Genomic DNA, 16,347 nt, shown 5'->3' on the forward strand with positions numbered 1-16,347 from the left:
ACAGGTCAGCGTCGCCGAGCACTGGCCTGTGCCTCCAAGCTACTACACAACCGGCTCGAAGCCGACAAGGTCGGCGGCGGGATCCATCAAACGGACCAAAAGTTCCGCGCAATCACACACACCAGGAGATCTAACGCAGAGTCGAATCTGATATTCCAATGTCTCTTCGTAGATACAGCAAGGACCGAACGCTTTACTTGATGAGCGACTGGAGCTTTCCGGACTTCTGAGCGTCGAGGAGGTCGGAGCAGCCACCAAGGTGGTTCTGGTTGATAAAGATGTTGGGCACAGTGCGCTGGCCTGTCTTGTCCTGGAGATAAGCCTGTCAAACCCATCCCATCCAACCAAGGTCGAACATCAACACATTTCAGTCAGCATCGCACTCTGTCTATGAACCTCCTGACACCTTTGCGGCCCGATGGAACGTACCTGGATATCAGAACCCTCGGATCCCATCTGGTCGAGCTCCAGGATGCCGACCTTGCTCTTGTCGAGTCCGAGCTTGTCGATGACGCTCTTGGCCTGCGAGCAGTAAGGGCAGTAACTCTTGCTGAACACGGCAATAAGGTGTTCCGAAATGAGCTTTTCAGCTGCCTGTTTAGCCGCCATCTTGCGTGATTCGTCCAACTGGTCCCACTGCGGTTTGGAACCCAAGATTGACGATGCGATCGAGATTGCTGCGCCTATGTTTGCGAATTTAAAGCACACACCTATGTGGATATAGATGTGTAGGACTAACGGTGGTGGTGGGGGGTTGGTAGATTGAGAAGAGAGCGGAGCGATATTGAGCTTGGGCCTCCTTGGCTAGAAAACGGATGACCAATCGCCGAAAAAATAAAGCATAGAGGCCGGGTGCCGCCTGTGCTTGCGTGAAATGACGCTGACCTGTGGAGTCGAGGTCAAATTCAACAATCACACTGCTCTAGTGCGGGAACAATGGCCCTTGAAAATCTTTACCTCAAAAAGTGGCCGATCAGCTCAACGTCATTACCGGCTCAGAACCACGATTGGGCTCAGCACCTTTTTAAACATCTCCACAGACAATACAGCTCCACAGTCTAGCGTCAATATGGCATGTACAGAAGTTGTTCATGCAGACCAAATGATGCAGAAAAATGCTATTCGAACACAACGGAAGGAGGGCACAACGATGTCTGAAAGCTGCAAGCAACGTCGTGGGTATCTTTGCAACAGCAAAAAAGAGGGGTATGTAAAAAAACGACGCTTGATTCCTTCCTCATGATGGATCTGAATCGAGCCATATCGTCTAACGCGTTTTACGAGACGGTGCATCCGCTGTTGAACCACCAGCTCTGCCGGAGCTGTTCGATCCAATGAACCACCAGACACAGGCGCAGACGTCGACTACGGATGGGCAGTAGCTTGGCCTTTTCGTGCTCGTCGATGGGCATCACCAGCGCCATCCAGTAGCCCAGCCTCTCCACTTCGTCTGCCCTCGGCATGGGCCCGTACGTGTGGTTGAGACGCGACAGCAACCAAGGTGCCGAGCCTGAACGCAATGTCTCGATGAAGGACGTGCAAATATCCGTAAGCTCCTCGATTGAGGGTTCTGCAGGCACCGGCTTGAATGGCAGCAGACCGTTCTCATCCGCGTCGGCGGCGTTGTCATCCTCTTGCTCCCTCGCGCCCACCTGCCCACTAGCCTGAATTGTTGATGGGTCGACCTCGGACGACGGCTGTTGTTGCTGAACGGATTCGGACGAAGAGCCGCTAGTCCGGTAGATGGACAGCGCATCACTTTCTACCTGAGACATTTCGGGTCGAGCGGAGCCGGTGTCAGATGTCGCCTGCTCCTCGTCTTGACTTCGGCCAGGCTGCATGTGCATGGGAGCTGACGAGTTCGGCGCCGTAGAACTCGCTCGCGGCCATTCAGCTACTTCGGCGGCCTTTTTGCGCTCCAGCTCAATGCGGCGCAGAAGCACAGCTCGTTCCAGCTCCGCCTCTTCCTCGAGCGAAATATCGTCGACACGCTCGACGCGGCCTACTGTATATCCATCGAGCGAGCCCTTCTCTAGCAGACGGAAGCGATATGAGCCCACCGTCTCTAGCATACTGCGCCCATCGGCAAGCATCTGCACCGACTTTATTTCCAGCATCGTCCCGTATTCCTCTGTGCCGCCGTTGGTTCTCGATGGCAACACCATGCCGAATCGTGGATTGCCGCTCTCGAGGCATCGGCGTACCATGAGACGATAGCGCGGCTCGAAAATGTGCAGGATGGTGGGCATCCCGGGAAAGGCGAGCGTACAAACGAAGATGGGAGTCGACAACCGCGCCTCGCGCTCTTCCTGCTCGATCGCAGTTTTGCGCTGCTCGTAGAGACGCTTGAAGCCATAATGGTGGGGTGCCGACTCCGGATCATCGTCAACAATGTAACCGGCAGGGCGAGTGCCAGACGGCGGATCGTCGGCATCCACCCCCGTGCTCATGGCGACCGAGATACCCGCAAAGGTGCTAGTGGCGGCGATCTTAGTATCGTGTGTCGAGTCCGAGTCCATCGCGTCATCGTCGGAGAATGTGGCGGTATCCGAAGTGAGCACTTTGAGTAGAGCTGCGTTGGGACGATGGTCCTGGAAGAAGGAGAAGTTGGGCATTTCGGCTCGACACAGCGGGCATCGATCGCCATGGTCGAGACTGCGGGCGAAGCAGGACTTGCAGAAGGTATGGCCGCAGGGGGTGGTGAGGGGATCGTAGAGCAGCAAATAGCAGAGCTGGCATTCAAGTACCTCGACAAGCTCAGAGTGCAGCGTCGCGACCGACTGGATCAGAGGCTCCCCGTTGAGCCCGACCCTGGAGGAGAGCGCGAGACTGTGCTTGGCCTCGACCCCATCTTTGTTGGCGTTGGGGACGACCTCGCCGTCTGCGTCACTAGCAGCGCTGGCTAGACCGCGGGCTTGCTCGGCACGACGACGACGGACGGCATCAACGAGAGTCTCAGTGCCATTATCACGACGCAGATGGGGACCGGCGCTCGATTCTTCCGTGCTCCAACCTGAATCCAAATGACGTGCAGTTCCTTCCTCGGCTGCATCTTCCACTTCCGTCTTGGCCACTTTACCGTCGCCGTGCACCGTATCAACCTTCTTAGACGAATTAACGCTCGAGGCACTGCCATCACTGCGACGTCCGCGGCGACGCTTCAAACGGTCCTTGCCGCCACGTCTGCGAGCAGCGTTGCTGACCGTAGGCGGACGAGAGTACGCGCCGCCTACACGGTCGGGCCACAGATGGTCGCTATTGTCCTGATCGGAACGCTCACCGTCAGTGGCAGTATGAACGGCCCAGCCATCTTCGTTGTCGTCGTGATTGTCAGTGTTGCGCAAGTAACGCGCCGGAGCTGTGGTGTCAGCGCTGGAATCATAGTCGCTATCGTGAGTGAAACTGTCATCGGAGTCCGAGGCGGCGGCACGTATACCGCCCACCGTGCCACTTTCGAGTTCCGATTCATTCTGACCAAATATTCCCATCCCAGCATGTGGCATGCGGGGTCGTTGGCGACGACGAGCGGACAAGAAAGCAGGAGCTTGGCCACGGCCGCCCGATCTGGCTTGAGTTGACCTGCGTGTGGGCGCACCTGCACGTGCTCGAGCTCCTGCCGACGAGCCTGCAGACGTAGACGGATCTCGGGCCACGCCTACGGAGCTGCCGATGCGAGGATGGTACGATCGCATGTTGGTGGATGCAGAAGGGGTGCTTGACGCTGGTAGGCTACGTCGCTGGCGAGGGGAGCGAGGCAGCGGCGAGGAAGCATACCGCATGAGGATGGCGACTGCCTTGCTGAGAGTCACATCGGTACGGAGCATGTTGCTGGTCGCCAAGGACGGCAGCAACGTCGTGGCGGTCTGATGAGCGCCTGCAGCCGCGTTAGGTGGTTCAACACCTTGGGGTGGAACAGCGAAAAGGTGGGCTTTGGATCGAGTCTGTGGGCCGATGACGGTAAGTCGAAGCGGGTGGTCTGCGACACCCATAACAAACCCGTCGACAGGAGGCGCTCCGGGCCCTACATCTTGGGCACCCAAAGGAAGCCTCTCGGTGTAGGTGGGGATGAGGCCATAGCGAGGTCGATGACCAGCCCAGACGCCAATACCTCGCCCGATGGCGGAGCGTGGGCAGCTGTGCGCAGGACAAGGTACAGTCATAGGGCCGAGCGGGAGACGGGGTGGCAGATGGCTGAGACAGGGCAGAGGCTGCACCTCGTCCTCGGCTGGGATGGTCTTGGTAAGCACAGCATCTTTGATACACTGCAGGCAGGTTGAGTGTCCACAGGGTAGAGTGACGGGATCCTGAACCGGTCGATGACAACCTGAACAGTTAGTCAGCGTCAAGAGCACGGTGGCAAGCTCGCGAGCACGACGACGTTGCGCAGCGGTGGGGAGACGAATCCGGTGTGATTGTTGCGCACTCAACGAGGCTGATGCAGCAGGACTGGTGGCAGCTGAGTGAAGTCGAGGGTCGGTCGACGATGAAGACGCTGACTCGGCCATGTGCGGCCGGCTGGTGCGTGATGCAGGAGGCGAAGCGCGAGACACGCCTTGTGATGCCACGCTTTCGTTTGATGGGATGGTCGCTGGTAGAGGCTCTTTAGATGATTGACGCATTGGTCTTTCTGTGCGGTCCGACGATGCGGAAACGGTTACTACGCCCTGGGAGGATAGTGGCAGTGGTGTACTTGTCTGATGGTTGAACGCGGAAGGAGATGCCACAGGACTTTGCAGACGGCTTGGACCGGGCGAGCTGTTATACGACTGGCTGGTGGGGCTGCAGCCGCCACTACAGGCGGGGTGCGTTTGTTGTTGTGTTGATGCTGAACTCATGCTGATTTCGACATGCTCGAGTTGAGGAGGCTTCTGGCCGAAGTGACGAGAAATGGCGACAAATGTAGCGACAGCGCACCCCAACAACAACGCCGTCCGGGCGGAAGCGAAGAGGAGAGACTCTGCGGGTAGCGAAGTTAATTGCGCGAGGAGAATGTCGAGGCCAGGGCTGGTCGTTTCAAGGTGCCAACACAGAACGATGGTGAGGTAAAGTGATGCGCGTAGAGCTCAACGACTACACACTGCAACTGCGCTTCTGTAGTTGGAGAGGTGTCGGTGGGGAAAGCGATCGACAACTTGCTATCCGCTGAGGAAGGTGGTGTTGCTGGTGATGGCGAGGAGGATGCTGTCCAGTGATGGCAGGGAGGTGTTCTGGACTGTCAAGTAGATGGTGGGAGGCGCATATGGTGTGAGGGAGTTGTTGGGCGGGCTGATGGCAGGGCTAAGCTGGCTGGACCGAGCTGTGCTGAGTCGATACAAGCTTACGTGCCGCGGGTGACTGTGAGATGTGAACGCCGACTGCAACAAAGTCGTGCAGATGAGATAGAGTGCAGTGTGCGGACAGAGAAGAAGGAGGTGGATGTAATAAGCGCTGTGCAGGCCACTTGGCTGGTGGTCTCAGCAGACGTCGAGAAGCGGGCGCAGGGCGTTCTGAGACTGACTTGCAGTAGCAGAGGGTGTCTAGGTGTAGTGAAGAAAGGCAAAACCTGGTGATGGGACGGATTGAGAGATTGCAAGACCAGATGGACGAGGCAGGAAGGGCGGAAGCTGAGGCAAGCTTGACGTGGGCCAAAGTCGATAGGTTCTGCTAAGCTGATGGGTGAAACGTAGAAAGGCTTAGCCAAGGCGATGTCTCTCTATGCAGTTGCAGTGAAGCGGGCGAGACTTGGTATCCGCTTGCTGATGGAGAGGCGAAAGAGGTCAAGCAGACGAGCAGGAACAAGGTGCAGCTTATGCTCGCGGCGAATGCTTTCGCAGACAAAAGCAGAGAGTCGTATGTGCTAAGCGAGCGTCGCAAACCCCTGCAACTGGAGGGTGATGATGGAAAGGCGGCAGGACGGCGTTCAACAGTGAGAGCAGTAAAGCAAAGCAAACGTCGAGATGTGGCGAGTGTGTGTGTGTGAGAGAGAGAGAGAGAGGGAGAGGGAGAGGAGAGAGAACGAGAGAGGAAAGCACAGCCAGAACGATGAAACGGATTGCTAAGCGCTGCGTGCAGTGAGCTTTGTATCTCGTCAGCGTTGAAAGAGCAGACGAGCAGGGCGGAGTAGCAGTATGCTCTGCCTGCCTCGACTTGGAGGTCCGAATACTGAAACTAGACTGTCACGGGTGAGCCGACTGCAACTCCAAAACCTGCGACCGATTGACTTGGATGAGCAAAGCCGACATGGGCTGCTGTCCCCTTCAACTCTTAATTTTAATAACTGTTTTATTTTTCTCTCTCCATAGAAGAATGATCCGAAAAATCGTTTCATGCATACGCCGTTGACTCAATGTTGCTGCCTGCAAGCGTTGACACGGCCAACACTTTGCTCGATGTATTTGAAGCAGGATCAAGTCGACGACAATACCAAAAACAAGTCGTTTGCTTCTAGATCAGGAAGATAGGCCGAGGGGGTGGGGCCGGGCGCGGAGAGGCAGTGAAAGAGAGGCAGTGAGGAAGAGTTCCGGATGAGCCGACGGAACTCGAGGCCATGCTTAGCATAATCACCAAATCTTGTCGATCTATCCTGTCCTCTGCTCCACCTGCTCTGCTGCTGCCTCCAACTTCCGGAACCCCACATTAATGCGCGCCAACCGTTTCCGCACCTACGCCGCTTCAAAGAATCCGTTCTTACGTCGGCAGCTCGTGTAAGGGTCTTACATCGGAACGCACCTTTCTCGCAGGTAACATTGTTGTAAAGAATTGTCGACGCTACTACGTCCACAACAAATCAGGATCCAATATTGACCAAACATTTTACGTGCATTGCTGCAGAGAGCTGTTTAGCCCGCACCGCCGATTTCCACGACCTTGGCAATGGGAATCGATATCAAGCTATTTTTTATTTATTTTTTGTGTCTCCTCTCTCTTGCGCCGCAAACAAAAGTCGCGCTGCTGCATTCTTACGCAGACTGTATACTTGCCTCTTAGGTCATCTGCTGCTGCACATCTTTTAAGACTCGTTCTTGCTTGTCGAGCTGGCGTTGTGCCCGCGTCTCTCTGACCTTCCCACAGCCAAGGTAACGAGCTAACAAGTTGAGGGCAGGTCGGGCGATCACATCGCAGTTCTTTGCCTCGCCTCCATCACTTGCTCTGCTCACCTCCGGTCGAGCGTCTCCTTTGTAGCTGGGCGTCAATTGCGGGGATCATCGGCTTCCAGGTAAAGCTTTTAACGATGTGGACTGCGTGGCATGCACAGAGGAGTCCATCAGCTCATCTTGCATCGTGTTTCAGTCGGGATGGAACACAGACAGACAGACAGACAGACAGACAGACAGACAGACAGACAGGGAGAGAGAGAGGCGTGAGTCGCAAATTGGACTGCCGCCCGTGTGCCTGATCTTCCTATTTAAATTATATATTGAGGCAGCGCCCACGCGCACAACAGCCAAGACGTTTCCCAACCCAGCCAGTCGGGTTGGCGGTGCAACGAACCTGCATCGCTTAGCAAACACGCGCCACCGCCGCTCGCAGATGGCCGAGAGAGCACCAACCTGCGGCGTATGCTTAAGGTGAGGTCACGACGGATTCAAGCCTCGTCAGGCTCAGGAATTAGAAATTGCGCAGCGACTCTTTGCGATCTGGTCAGGCAACCTTTGAGCAAAACACGTTGATGCAGCTTCTGCAAGTTGCTGGCTTTGCTCGCAGCTGGCGGTATCGATGCCAAGGCCCTTCCGATGTGAAGTAGGCCAAGCGCCACTACCTTCGTTACGTCTTAATAGCGAATGTTAGTCTCGGTTTGGAAGGAGACACAGCAAGACCGACCGCGATGCTGGTGGCTGGCGTCTGAGTGGATCCAAGGTCGTCCGTACGTGTCATCGGCTTGGCTAGTTTGAGCGGCTCACGTCGAAGGCGCATTTTTTTCGGGTGTTATGGTGGAGCTTTCGAACAGATGTTAGATAGGCTTTGACAATTGGCACGGCCGACTTCTTCGCAGTGCTGGACCCTGACGAGCCTGCACGAGCCTGCACGAGCCTTGCTGATCTCGTTTTTTCTCGTCTGACATTTGACAGGCTTGCAGAATGCCGCTTGTGGAAGTGTAGTCTTCACGCACCTTCTTCATTGCAATACGGCCATCTTCTACAACCAAGGAAGGCTTTCCAAAGATGGACGGGCTCGCCCACCGATACGAAGCGGTCAAACTGCACCTGCAGCGACCGATCAACGAGGTTCTGCCACCGCATCTGTTGCTCTACCTCGTTCCGCCACTACCACCGATGCGCTACATCATGGGCTTCTTGGCGCTGGCATCGCTACTAGTTTTCCGAGTTTGTTGGATATTTCCAGTGCGAAGGAGCCGATCATCCAAGCAGCAAGCTGTACTCAAGGCAGCGAAGAAGAAGCACGGCTGTACAGTCGCTGTGTTTCTCGGATCGGGGGGTCACACCACCGAACTATTGCAGCTGCTATCTGCGCTTCCGACCAAACGCTACACTCGGAGAATCTATCTCATCTCTTCTGGTGATCGCTTCGGTCTAGAAAAGGCGAAAGATCTCGAACGTAGGCTCACAATCAATGCAGATCAGCACAGCGACAATTCGACGGCTCAAGTGATACAGATCCCGCGCGCGAGAAAGGTTCATCAAAGCTTTCTCACAACTCCCTTTTCGCTGGCGAGAAGCGTGACTTTCTGCATCGACCATGTCGCGCTTCGTCCGCTGCTCGGACGCTGGTCCACACTAGAGGGGGAAAGCCACCGGCTGCTCGCCGATGTCATCCTCATGAATGGTCCAGGCACGTGCGTCCCCATCGTCGCTGCGGTCTATCTTCTCCGAGTAAGTTCGTGTCACAACTCCGTCTAGTATTCGCTCTCATGCTGACTCCAGCCTGCTGTTATCTCTATCCACTCTCAAGGTGGTCGGGCTCGGCTCTCCCAAGCTCATCTACGTCGAATCATTTGCTCGAGTCAAGAGTCTCTCGCTCACCGCCAGATTGATAAGACCGTTTGTCGACCGCTTCGTCCTCCAATGGCCTAGAGACGCTTCCGCCGTCGCACCTCAAACACGCGCAAAGGCTACCACCAATACCGTTTACTCTGGATGGCTTGTCTAGAGTCTCACGCATCCCACATAATCACAAGCCAGCGCAACATATGGTGCCGTTTATATTTCCTGAAGCTTGACAGAGCGCGGTGTGATATCAAGCCGAAGGCGCTCCCGCACCTCCCCACTGCCGCTTGTTCTGCGAGTTGGTCGAATTGATCGAGCTGATGTCGTTCGGCTGTCCTTTCGGTCCGCGTTGCCTTTGTTGCTGCTGCGAAGCTTGGCCATCCCTTGGGCTCCTATCGTTCCGACTGGTGCTTCCGTTTCTTCCATCGTTTTTGTTGCCTTTGCTGTCCGATGTTGTTCTGGGCGCATCTTTACGAGGTTGTGAACGATGTTCTTGGCCACGCTCACGTTCTCGTTCACGACCACTGTCCCGACGATCATCCCGACGATCGCGTTCCCGGTCTCTTGCGTCGGCGTCGCGTCGTCGGTCGGAGGCGGCCGCTCCATCGCGCTGATCACGCGGATGATCGCGCGAAGAAGCCGCATCGCGTCGGTCGCTCCATCGTGCGTCGTCGGCATGTCGCGACGATGCCGCTCTAGCACCGTCGCCTGAGGGGCGCCAGCTATCGCCCGTTCTTCGATCACGCGGTGGATCGTCCGACCAATTGGAAGCGGATCGTGGGGTGGCAGCTTCTCCTTTTCCCCCACGATCTTCTCGGTCGGTTCGCTGTCGTTTCGCATCGGTCGTCGTGGCGTTTGATTTGGCGTTGGACGCGGTCATCGACGATGTATTTGGGTCTGATGGGCCGTTAGATCGGCCTCTGCCATTTTCGTGCGTGGCGCCGGCGCCGGAGCCGGCATTGCCCCTCTTGCGTTTGCCGTTAGATTCTGATGGCCTCTGCTGGGATTCGTTTGATCGCTGGACACCCTGCTGTTTAGAAGCGCCGTCTTTAGATGGGTTGGAATCGCGAGGCTCGGTTTGACGCTGCGCTGCGCCCTTAATGCTGAACCCCTGTTCACTCTGGCCTGCTGTCTCATTTGCCTTTGATGCGTCTTGCTGCTTGCGTCCCAGGTCCTGCTTGTTTTGCTTCGAGCCATTCTCATCCGCATCGCGGCCGGCACGTCCTCGTTGCGAAGATTGCTGGAGCTGCTGCTGTGGTCTTCCTCCTGCAGCCGCCGCCTCGACGGCCTTGGCAGCGTCCCTAGCGCGCTTGCTCTTCTTTTTCTTTTTCTTCCGCGGCTGATCGGAGTTGGTAGCAGAAGTCGCCTTGGCATCGGATGGGGATCTGGAGTCTTGACGCATCGCCTTGTTGCGAGAGTTGTTGGCAACGGTTGGCTTGACCCAGCTGCTTTCGCCCGTCCGCTCGTTGTAGTAGTAGACCTCGCCGCCAGAGCGCGACCTGATGGGTCTCCATCCAGGAGCTAAATCATCGTCGCCGTCGTCTCGATTGCGACCTTCTGAGTATTTGCGTCCCGGTTCTGCATCAACAGCAGCAGTGGAGGAGGGGGAAGCTGCTGCGTCGCCCTCGTTCATATCCTCTTTCGCGTCGTTTGACGACAGGGACGCAGCGGGCTCGGCTTGTGCTTCGACCCGTACCTCTTCAGCTGCTTCGTGGGTGGCAGTCTCTTCGACCTGAGAGTCTAGGTCCGTTGCAATAGCGTCGACTGCTACAGATGTCGCTTGTTCTGCTACAGCGTCCTCTCCAGGCATTTCTGCGGCAGAGTCTTCGAAGGGAGTGGCAACATCGTCGAGCATGAGGCTCACCTCGTCCTGAGCCGTGACGGGAGCATTGAGCTCGTCTTCACCATAGTCGACGGCTTCTTCGTCCTCGAGCATGTCTAATGAGATCTGTGGCTACAATGAAGCCGAGGGTGTGTAGTGAATGATGGTCAGTTCGACGAAGAGCGATCGGAATTGGCGATTCTCGATAGAACCGTGTTCAAGGCGGAAAGCGAGTTGGAATTTGTGTCTTTCTGGTTTCCTTGTTCTTCTGCTGCTCTGCCGCCGCTTACATCGCTATTTCTTTGTTATTCTGTTTCTCGGAAGTCGGATGGCAAAAGGGTGTTGGACAGCTGATCTTTGCGAAGGTCGTGCGTTGCTGTTTGCACACATCAACCACCCGATAGCGACTCGAGAGGCTGAGCTCTGTTCAGCGCCTAGTACAGCATGGCGAGCGGATATCTTCAGCAAGAGATCGCCCCTGGAGGGTGCAGCCATGCCATCTTTCTTCATCTTCACTACCATAGCCCCGCACCCTCGACATCGCAGCAGGCATATCAGCATCGAGGGCACCTCCGCACTCAGCTCGTCACGGCACGAGACGACGTACTCTCTGTCTATGATGTCTACGAACGCCCTGCTCCTGCAGTCGCGTCCGATATCGCAAGCACAAGCAATAGCAATGGCGTAAACCATGCACCGAGCTCCTCACACAAACTCGTCGTCGCCAGCAAACATACCCTATTTGGCGCCGTCACTGGACTGCAACGTGTCCAGACCCTTGCCAGCGACAAGGACAGCCGCGAACGCTTGCTCGTCTCATTCAAAGATGCCAAGCTGGCTTTGCTGGAATGGAACGACGCTACAGACGATCTCGAGACCGTATCGATCCACACCTACGAGCGTGCTCCCCAGCTTCTCAATGGTACACCCAACCTCTTCCGTCCCATCCTCAATGTCGATCCGTTGTCAAGATGCGCTGCACTGCTTCTTCCGCACGATGCATTGGCCGTACTGCCCTTCTATCGTGACGCTGCCGATTTCGACTTTGACTTTGACGATGGCCTCGACCTCGCCAAGGACGATGCAGCCGCCGTGGCAGCCGCAGCCGAGATCGACACCTTGCCCTACTCTCCCTCGTTCGTACTCACCATGCGCGAGGTCGACCCCAAGATTCGCAACCTCAAGGACTTTTGTTTCCTCCCCGGCTTCCAGAAACCCACCGTAGCCGTCCTCTTCTCGCATACGCCAACGTGGACTGGTCTCCTCGCCGAGCGCAAGGACACTTTCTTGGTCTACCTCTTTACACTCGACCTGTCCGCATCGCTCGACGGCACCACCTTGAGCTCCGCCGCCGACGCATTAGACAACGGCATGGTCCGATCCGCTCACCCCGTCGTGACCACAAGCACATCCCTGCCCTTCGACTGCCTCTACATGGTCTCGTGCCCACAGACGCTCGGAGGTGTCATGGTCGTCTGCATGTCTTCCATCCTCCACGTAGACCAGAGCGGCCGGGTGGTTGTCACGGCGCTCAACAGCTGGTTCAAGACCATCTCTGCCATCGAGCCCGAGTCCGTTCTGGACCTTTCCGAGATTCCAGATCTGCAAGGCTCGCAGCTCGTGTTCACGACCGAAAACGAGGGTGTACTTGCCCTTTCCAACGGCGATCTCTACCGCTTCCGCTGCCAGCTGGATGGTCGAAGTGTCGAAGGCTTCCGTTTGGAACGCATGGACCAGTCATACTCCGAAACGGAGGAACTGGTCGGTGCGACAGGTCCACCGCCGTCTTGCCTCGCTCTCGCTTCCAAGCAGGACGCCGACACTGCCAGCGATTACCTCTTCAGTGCATCCATGGCAGGTGATTCGACACTGTACAATCTCGTACCTGTCAGCAAAGCGCTCAAGCAGCAAGATGTCACGGATGACGCTCAAGCCAAGGCAGAAGTCGGCGCTGCCTCATCCAACAATGACATGGACTTGGACCTGGACGATGACCTCTACGGCACGTCAGACGCCATCGGCGGCGCAAAGGCGAAGAATGCCAGCAAACAGCAGACCATCGTTACTGTACGCAAGCAAGACGAGATTCCTTCGCACGGGGGACTTCACAGCATCGCCCGACGCAAACTCACGCCAGACGAGCCGGGATCGTCTAAGCGATACGGGCTGGTCGGCGCCTGTGGATCCGGCAGCCAGGCTGGTCTGGTCTATCTTGATCCTCGCTTCGTGCCTGAGGCCCGCGCCAAGCTCAGTGCGATGGTATCGTCCGAAGAGCAAGCAGAATTTTTGTCCAAGATCTTTGTTGTGGGCAGAGACGCTTCAGGGGATGCTCGCATGATCGGCTCCAACTCTCAGACAGACTCGTCGATTGCATTCTCCACCTCAGCACGCATTCCCAGCATAGGCTACTCGCAAGAAAAAGTCAGCTGGACAGCTATCAAACAGCTTTCGGAAGGCGCAACTCTCCATGCTGGCGGACTTGTAGGTGGTGAAAATGTAGCACGCTTCACGACCAGCAGCTTGCAGGTTTTGTCTTTGGACACGTTCGACGTGGTTAACGAAACGGTGGTCCTCGAGCCTGATCAGGGCAGCATCCTTCACGCTAATCTGGATGCGCAGGAGTATGCTGTCGTGCACACTTCAGACGGCGCGACGCTGGTCTACCGCTACGATGCATCGGTGCAACGTTTCGAGTCGGTTGACGTGTCTGCTGCGCTCGGTGCAACGATTCTCTCCGCGAACGTGTTTCGCGATACGTACGGCCACATGGAGCGGGCTCGGCGGTCTAGCGCGGGAGGCGCGGTCACGGCAACGGCAGCCGGCACGGCAGCTGCCAGCGCGGCTGCTGCGCCGCGCACATTATCCTCTCTGGCCAACGACGACGAAGAGGTCGACTACGGCGAGGACGACGATGAGCTGCTGGTCGAGAGCAAATCCATCAAGGGGATAAGAACTTCGCCCGCTGAAACAGAGCCTGCCTACCTGTTCGCGCTGGACGCAGAGGGAGTGATCCGCATCTGGACGCTTCTGGGCCTGCAGCTCGTCTGGCAGAATTCCAGCCTCGCCGCTCAACCCCAGAGGCTGCGCTACGAACAGCGCGGGCACGCCGAACTCGCACCGGAACAGAAAGCGGTGCTGACCACCGCAGTCGCCTACCACATTGGCGACACGCTTTGCATCGTCTCGCTCACGAGCGACAACTTCCTCACTGTATACCGCAGCAATGCCTGGGCATCGGCGGAGGACGTCGAAAAAGCCAAGGTCCAAGCAGACGGCGACGCAGTGGCACAGGGGCTGACGTTCAACAAAGTGCTCGTACAGGTGCTGTCTGCGCCTGCGGGCGGTGCGCGCTCCTTCGATCCGGACGGCATCACCACCTCCGGCTATCGAGCAGGCGCGGTGAAGCTGGAACCCTTCGCACTCGGAACTCGCGCATGGCATCTGCGAGATGCTGCCGAAGCGGAGTGTAACGCGCTCTGCGTGCTCGGAGGCGGACGCGAGGCGCAAGCGAGCGTACTGTGCTGGACTGAACAGGGCAGCTATCGGCTGCTCGACTGGCCGGAGGGAGATCTGTCCTGTCTGTCCTCCATCCCTGCCTCTCATTCGCGCACCGATGACGCCGAGTTTGCATACTGCGATCGTGATGGGCAGCTGTGGCTAGCCCGCGCCCCCCACGGGCTGTACTCTGAAACCAGCTGGATGGCATCCGTCGTTCGCACGGGGCGCGAGTACACGCGCGTCGTAGCGCACGACCCCACGCACACGGTGGTGGCTGCCTCGATCCAGCCGTGTCGCTTCGTGCTGTTCGATGAGGACGGTGAGCCGATCCACTCCGAGCTCGAGGCCGAAGAGGGAGTTCGGCCGGCGACGGTGGCGCAGCGCGGGGCGTTGGAGCTGTTCATCCACGAGGACCGCACGAGCGCTGCAGACGGGTACGAGTTCGAAGCCAACGAGACTGTGACCGCGCTGGAGATCGTCACGCTCGATGCGCCGAGCACTGCTTCTGGGCGCAAGCAGTTCATCGCTGCGGGGACGACGACGTTCCACGGCGAGGACCGGACGGCGAAAGGCTGCGTGTATCTGTTCGAGGTGATCGAGGTGGTTTCGTCGGCGCGGTACCAGGTGGGGCGGGATCTGCGGCTGAAGCTCGTGTGCCGCGATGACTCGCGTGGGCCCGTGACGGCGATCGCGCAGCTCAATGGGTTTTTGGTCAGCACGTGTGGACAGAAGCTCTACGTGCGTGCGCTGGAAAAGGAAGAGTGGCTCATCTCGATCGCCTTCCTCGACTGTCCGTACTATATTACGAGTATTCGGGTGGTGAAGAACTTCGTGCTGCTGAGCGATGCCAAAAAGTCGCTCTGGTTCTTGGCGTTCCAGGAGGAGCCGTACCGATTTGTTGATCTGGGGCGCGACATTCACGATCAGCATGCGACGCTCGGGCAGTTTTTGGTGTACAACGACCGACTAGCGCTTGTCTCTACCAGCGGCGGGGCGCTCGGGGGCAACACGGCGTTCGGGCGCGAGGCGGGCGTGGTGCGGCTGTACGAGTACGCCCCGCACGTTGCGTCTGCAGGATCGCGCCTCGTCCTACGCACCGAGTTCCAGACAGCGTCAACAGCAACTTCAAGCGTCATGTGTCGTGGTCGCTGGCTGTCGGACTCCGAACTGCGTGGCAGAGAGGAGGGCCGCAACAAGCTCGTCTTCTCGAAAACCAACGGCGCACTCGAGAGTCTGGCGGCAACCGACGAAAAAGTCGCCAAACGCCTCCACCTGCTGCAGGGCCAGCTGGTGCGTTCGGTGATGCACACGGCAGCATTGAACCCGCGCGCGTTTAGGGCTGTGCGCAACGACTTTGTCTCTCGCGCGCTCACCAAGGGCGTGCTGGACGCCAGGCTCTTGGACAGCTTTGTCTATCTGTCCCGGCCCAAGATGCTGGAGGCGGTCAAGACACTCAGCGGCATGTTTGACGGGCTGGACGTTATCAAGGCTGATGCGGGCGCCAAGAGGAAGAGAATCCAAGACGAGGGCGGAGAGGGAGAGGGAGAGGAAGCCCAGGAGGGCGAAGAGGAGGAGGAGGAAGTGGACTTTGCGAAACAGGAACAGTTGCGGCTCCAGTCGCAGCACAAGAGGGTGCAATTGGTGCTCAAGGATCTGCTCAGGCTGCGTCTTGGGTTCGAACAGGTGTAAGGGCAGCATGCAGAGTCGTATCTCAATCCAGTTTCATCACATGAGAACGCAAGCGAGAGTGGAAGCAAGGACGACGAAGTGAATGGCACCAATGGAGATTCTTCGTGCGCGCACTCTGTCTGATTTGGTGACGGTTTACTTGCGAGGCTTGGCATCATCCTTCTCTCATGTCGTCTGTTGCTGTCTGTGCAAGCCTCATGGACGACCCAACCCACACCACGCCATGCTTGCTCACGCACACGACATCATGCTTCGTCGAGCAGGGTTTTCAGGGTGCAAATGTGTGTTTTGCTTAGGAATGCGTATGGTGATGAAGGTAGTCGATCGCCGCACCCAAATCGAGTGCGACAAAGGGCTTTTTTAACGCAGACACCCTGCGAGAGGATGGTGCGCTAGGATAGAATGTACATGTGT

General features: G+C 57.3%; 5 protein-coding genes across 5 annotated transcripts; 2 read left to right on the forward strand and 3 right to left on the reverse strand.

Annotated features, from left to right (window-relative positions):
• Positions 1-193: 193 nt before the first annotated feature.
• EX895_005716 (uncharacterized protein) lies at positions 194-609 on the reverse strand (the record flags this gene model as incomplete). The annotated part of the gene is made up of 2 exons (XM_029886308.1): positions 194-322; positions 430-609. 2 exons carry the CDS (start codon positions 607-609, stop codon positions 194-196), a joined length of 309 nt encoding a protein of 102 aa, XP_029737539.1.
• A 1,914-nt stretch (positions 610-2,523) lies between these two features.
• Positions 2,524-4,505, reverse strand: EX895_005717 (uncharacterized protein; the record flags this gene model as incomplete). Its single annotated transcript, XM_029886309.1, has 2 exons — positions 2,524-2,655; positions 2,748-4,505. 2 exons carry the CDS (start codon positions 4,503-4,505, stop codon positions 2,524-2,526), a joined length of 1,890 nt encoding a protein of 629 aa, XP_029737540.1.
• Positions 4,506-8,141: 3,636 nt separating this feature from the next.
• On the forward strand, positions 8,142-9,087 carry EX895_005718 (uncharacterized protein; the record flags this gene model as incomplete). Its single annotated transcript, XM_029886310.1, has 2 exons — positions 8,142-8,810; positions 8,890-9,087. The coding sequence occupies 2 exons, from the start codon at positions 8,142-8,144 to the stop codon at positions 9,085-9,087; spliced, it is 867 nt and encodes a 288-aa protein (XP_029737541.1).
• Positions 9,088-9,174: 87 nt separating this feature from the next.
• Positions 9,175-10,860, reverse strand: EX895_005719 (uncharacterized protein; the record flags this gene model as incomplete). Its single annotated transcript, XM_029886311.1, has 1 exon — positions 9,175-10,860. The coding sequence occupies one exon, from the start codon at positions 10,858-10,860 to the stop codon at positions 9,175-9,177; it is 1,686 nt and encodes a 561-aa protein (XP_029737542.1).
• A 330-nt stretch (positions 10,861-11,190) lies between these two features.
• Positions 11,191-15,933, forward strand: EX895_005720 (uncharacterized protein; the record flags this gene model as incomplete). Its single annotated transcript, XM_029886312.1, has 1 exon — positions 11,191-15,933. The coding sequence occupies one exon, from the start codon at positions 11,191-11,193 to the stop codon at positions 15,931-15,933; it is 4,743 nt and encodes a 1,580-aa protein (XP_029737543.1).
• Positions 15,934-16,347: the final 414 nt, after the last annotated feature.

Source organism: Sporisorium graminicola, chromosome SGRAM_7 (assembly GCF_005498985.1).
Source record: "Sporisorium graminicola strain CBS 10092 chromosome SGRAM_7, whole genome shotgun sequence".
NCBI lineage: Eukaryota > Fungi > Basidiomycota > Ustilaginomycetes > Ustilaginales > Ustilaginaceae > Sporisorium > Sporisorium graminicola.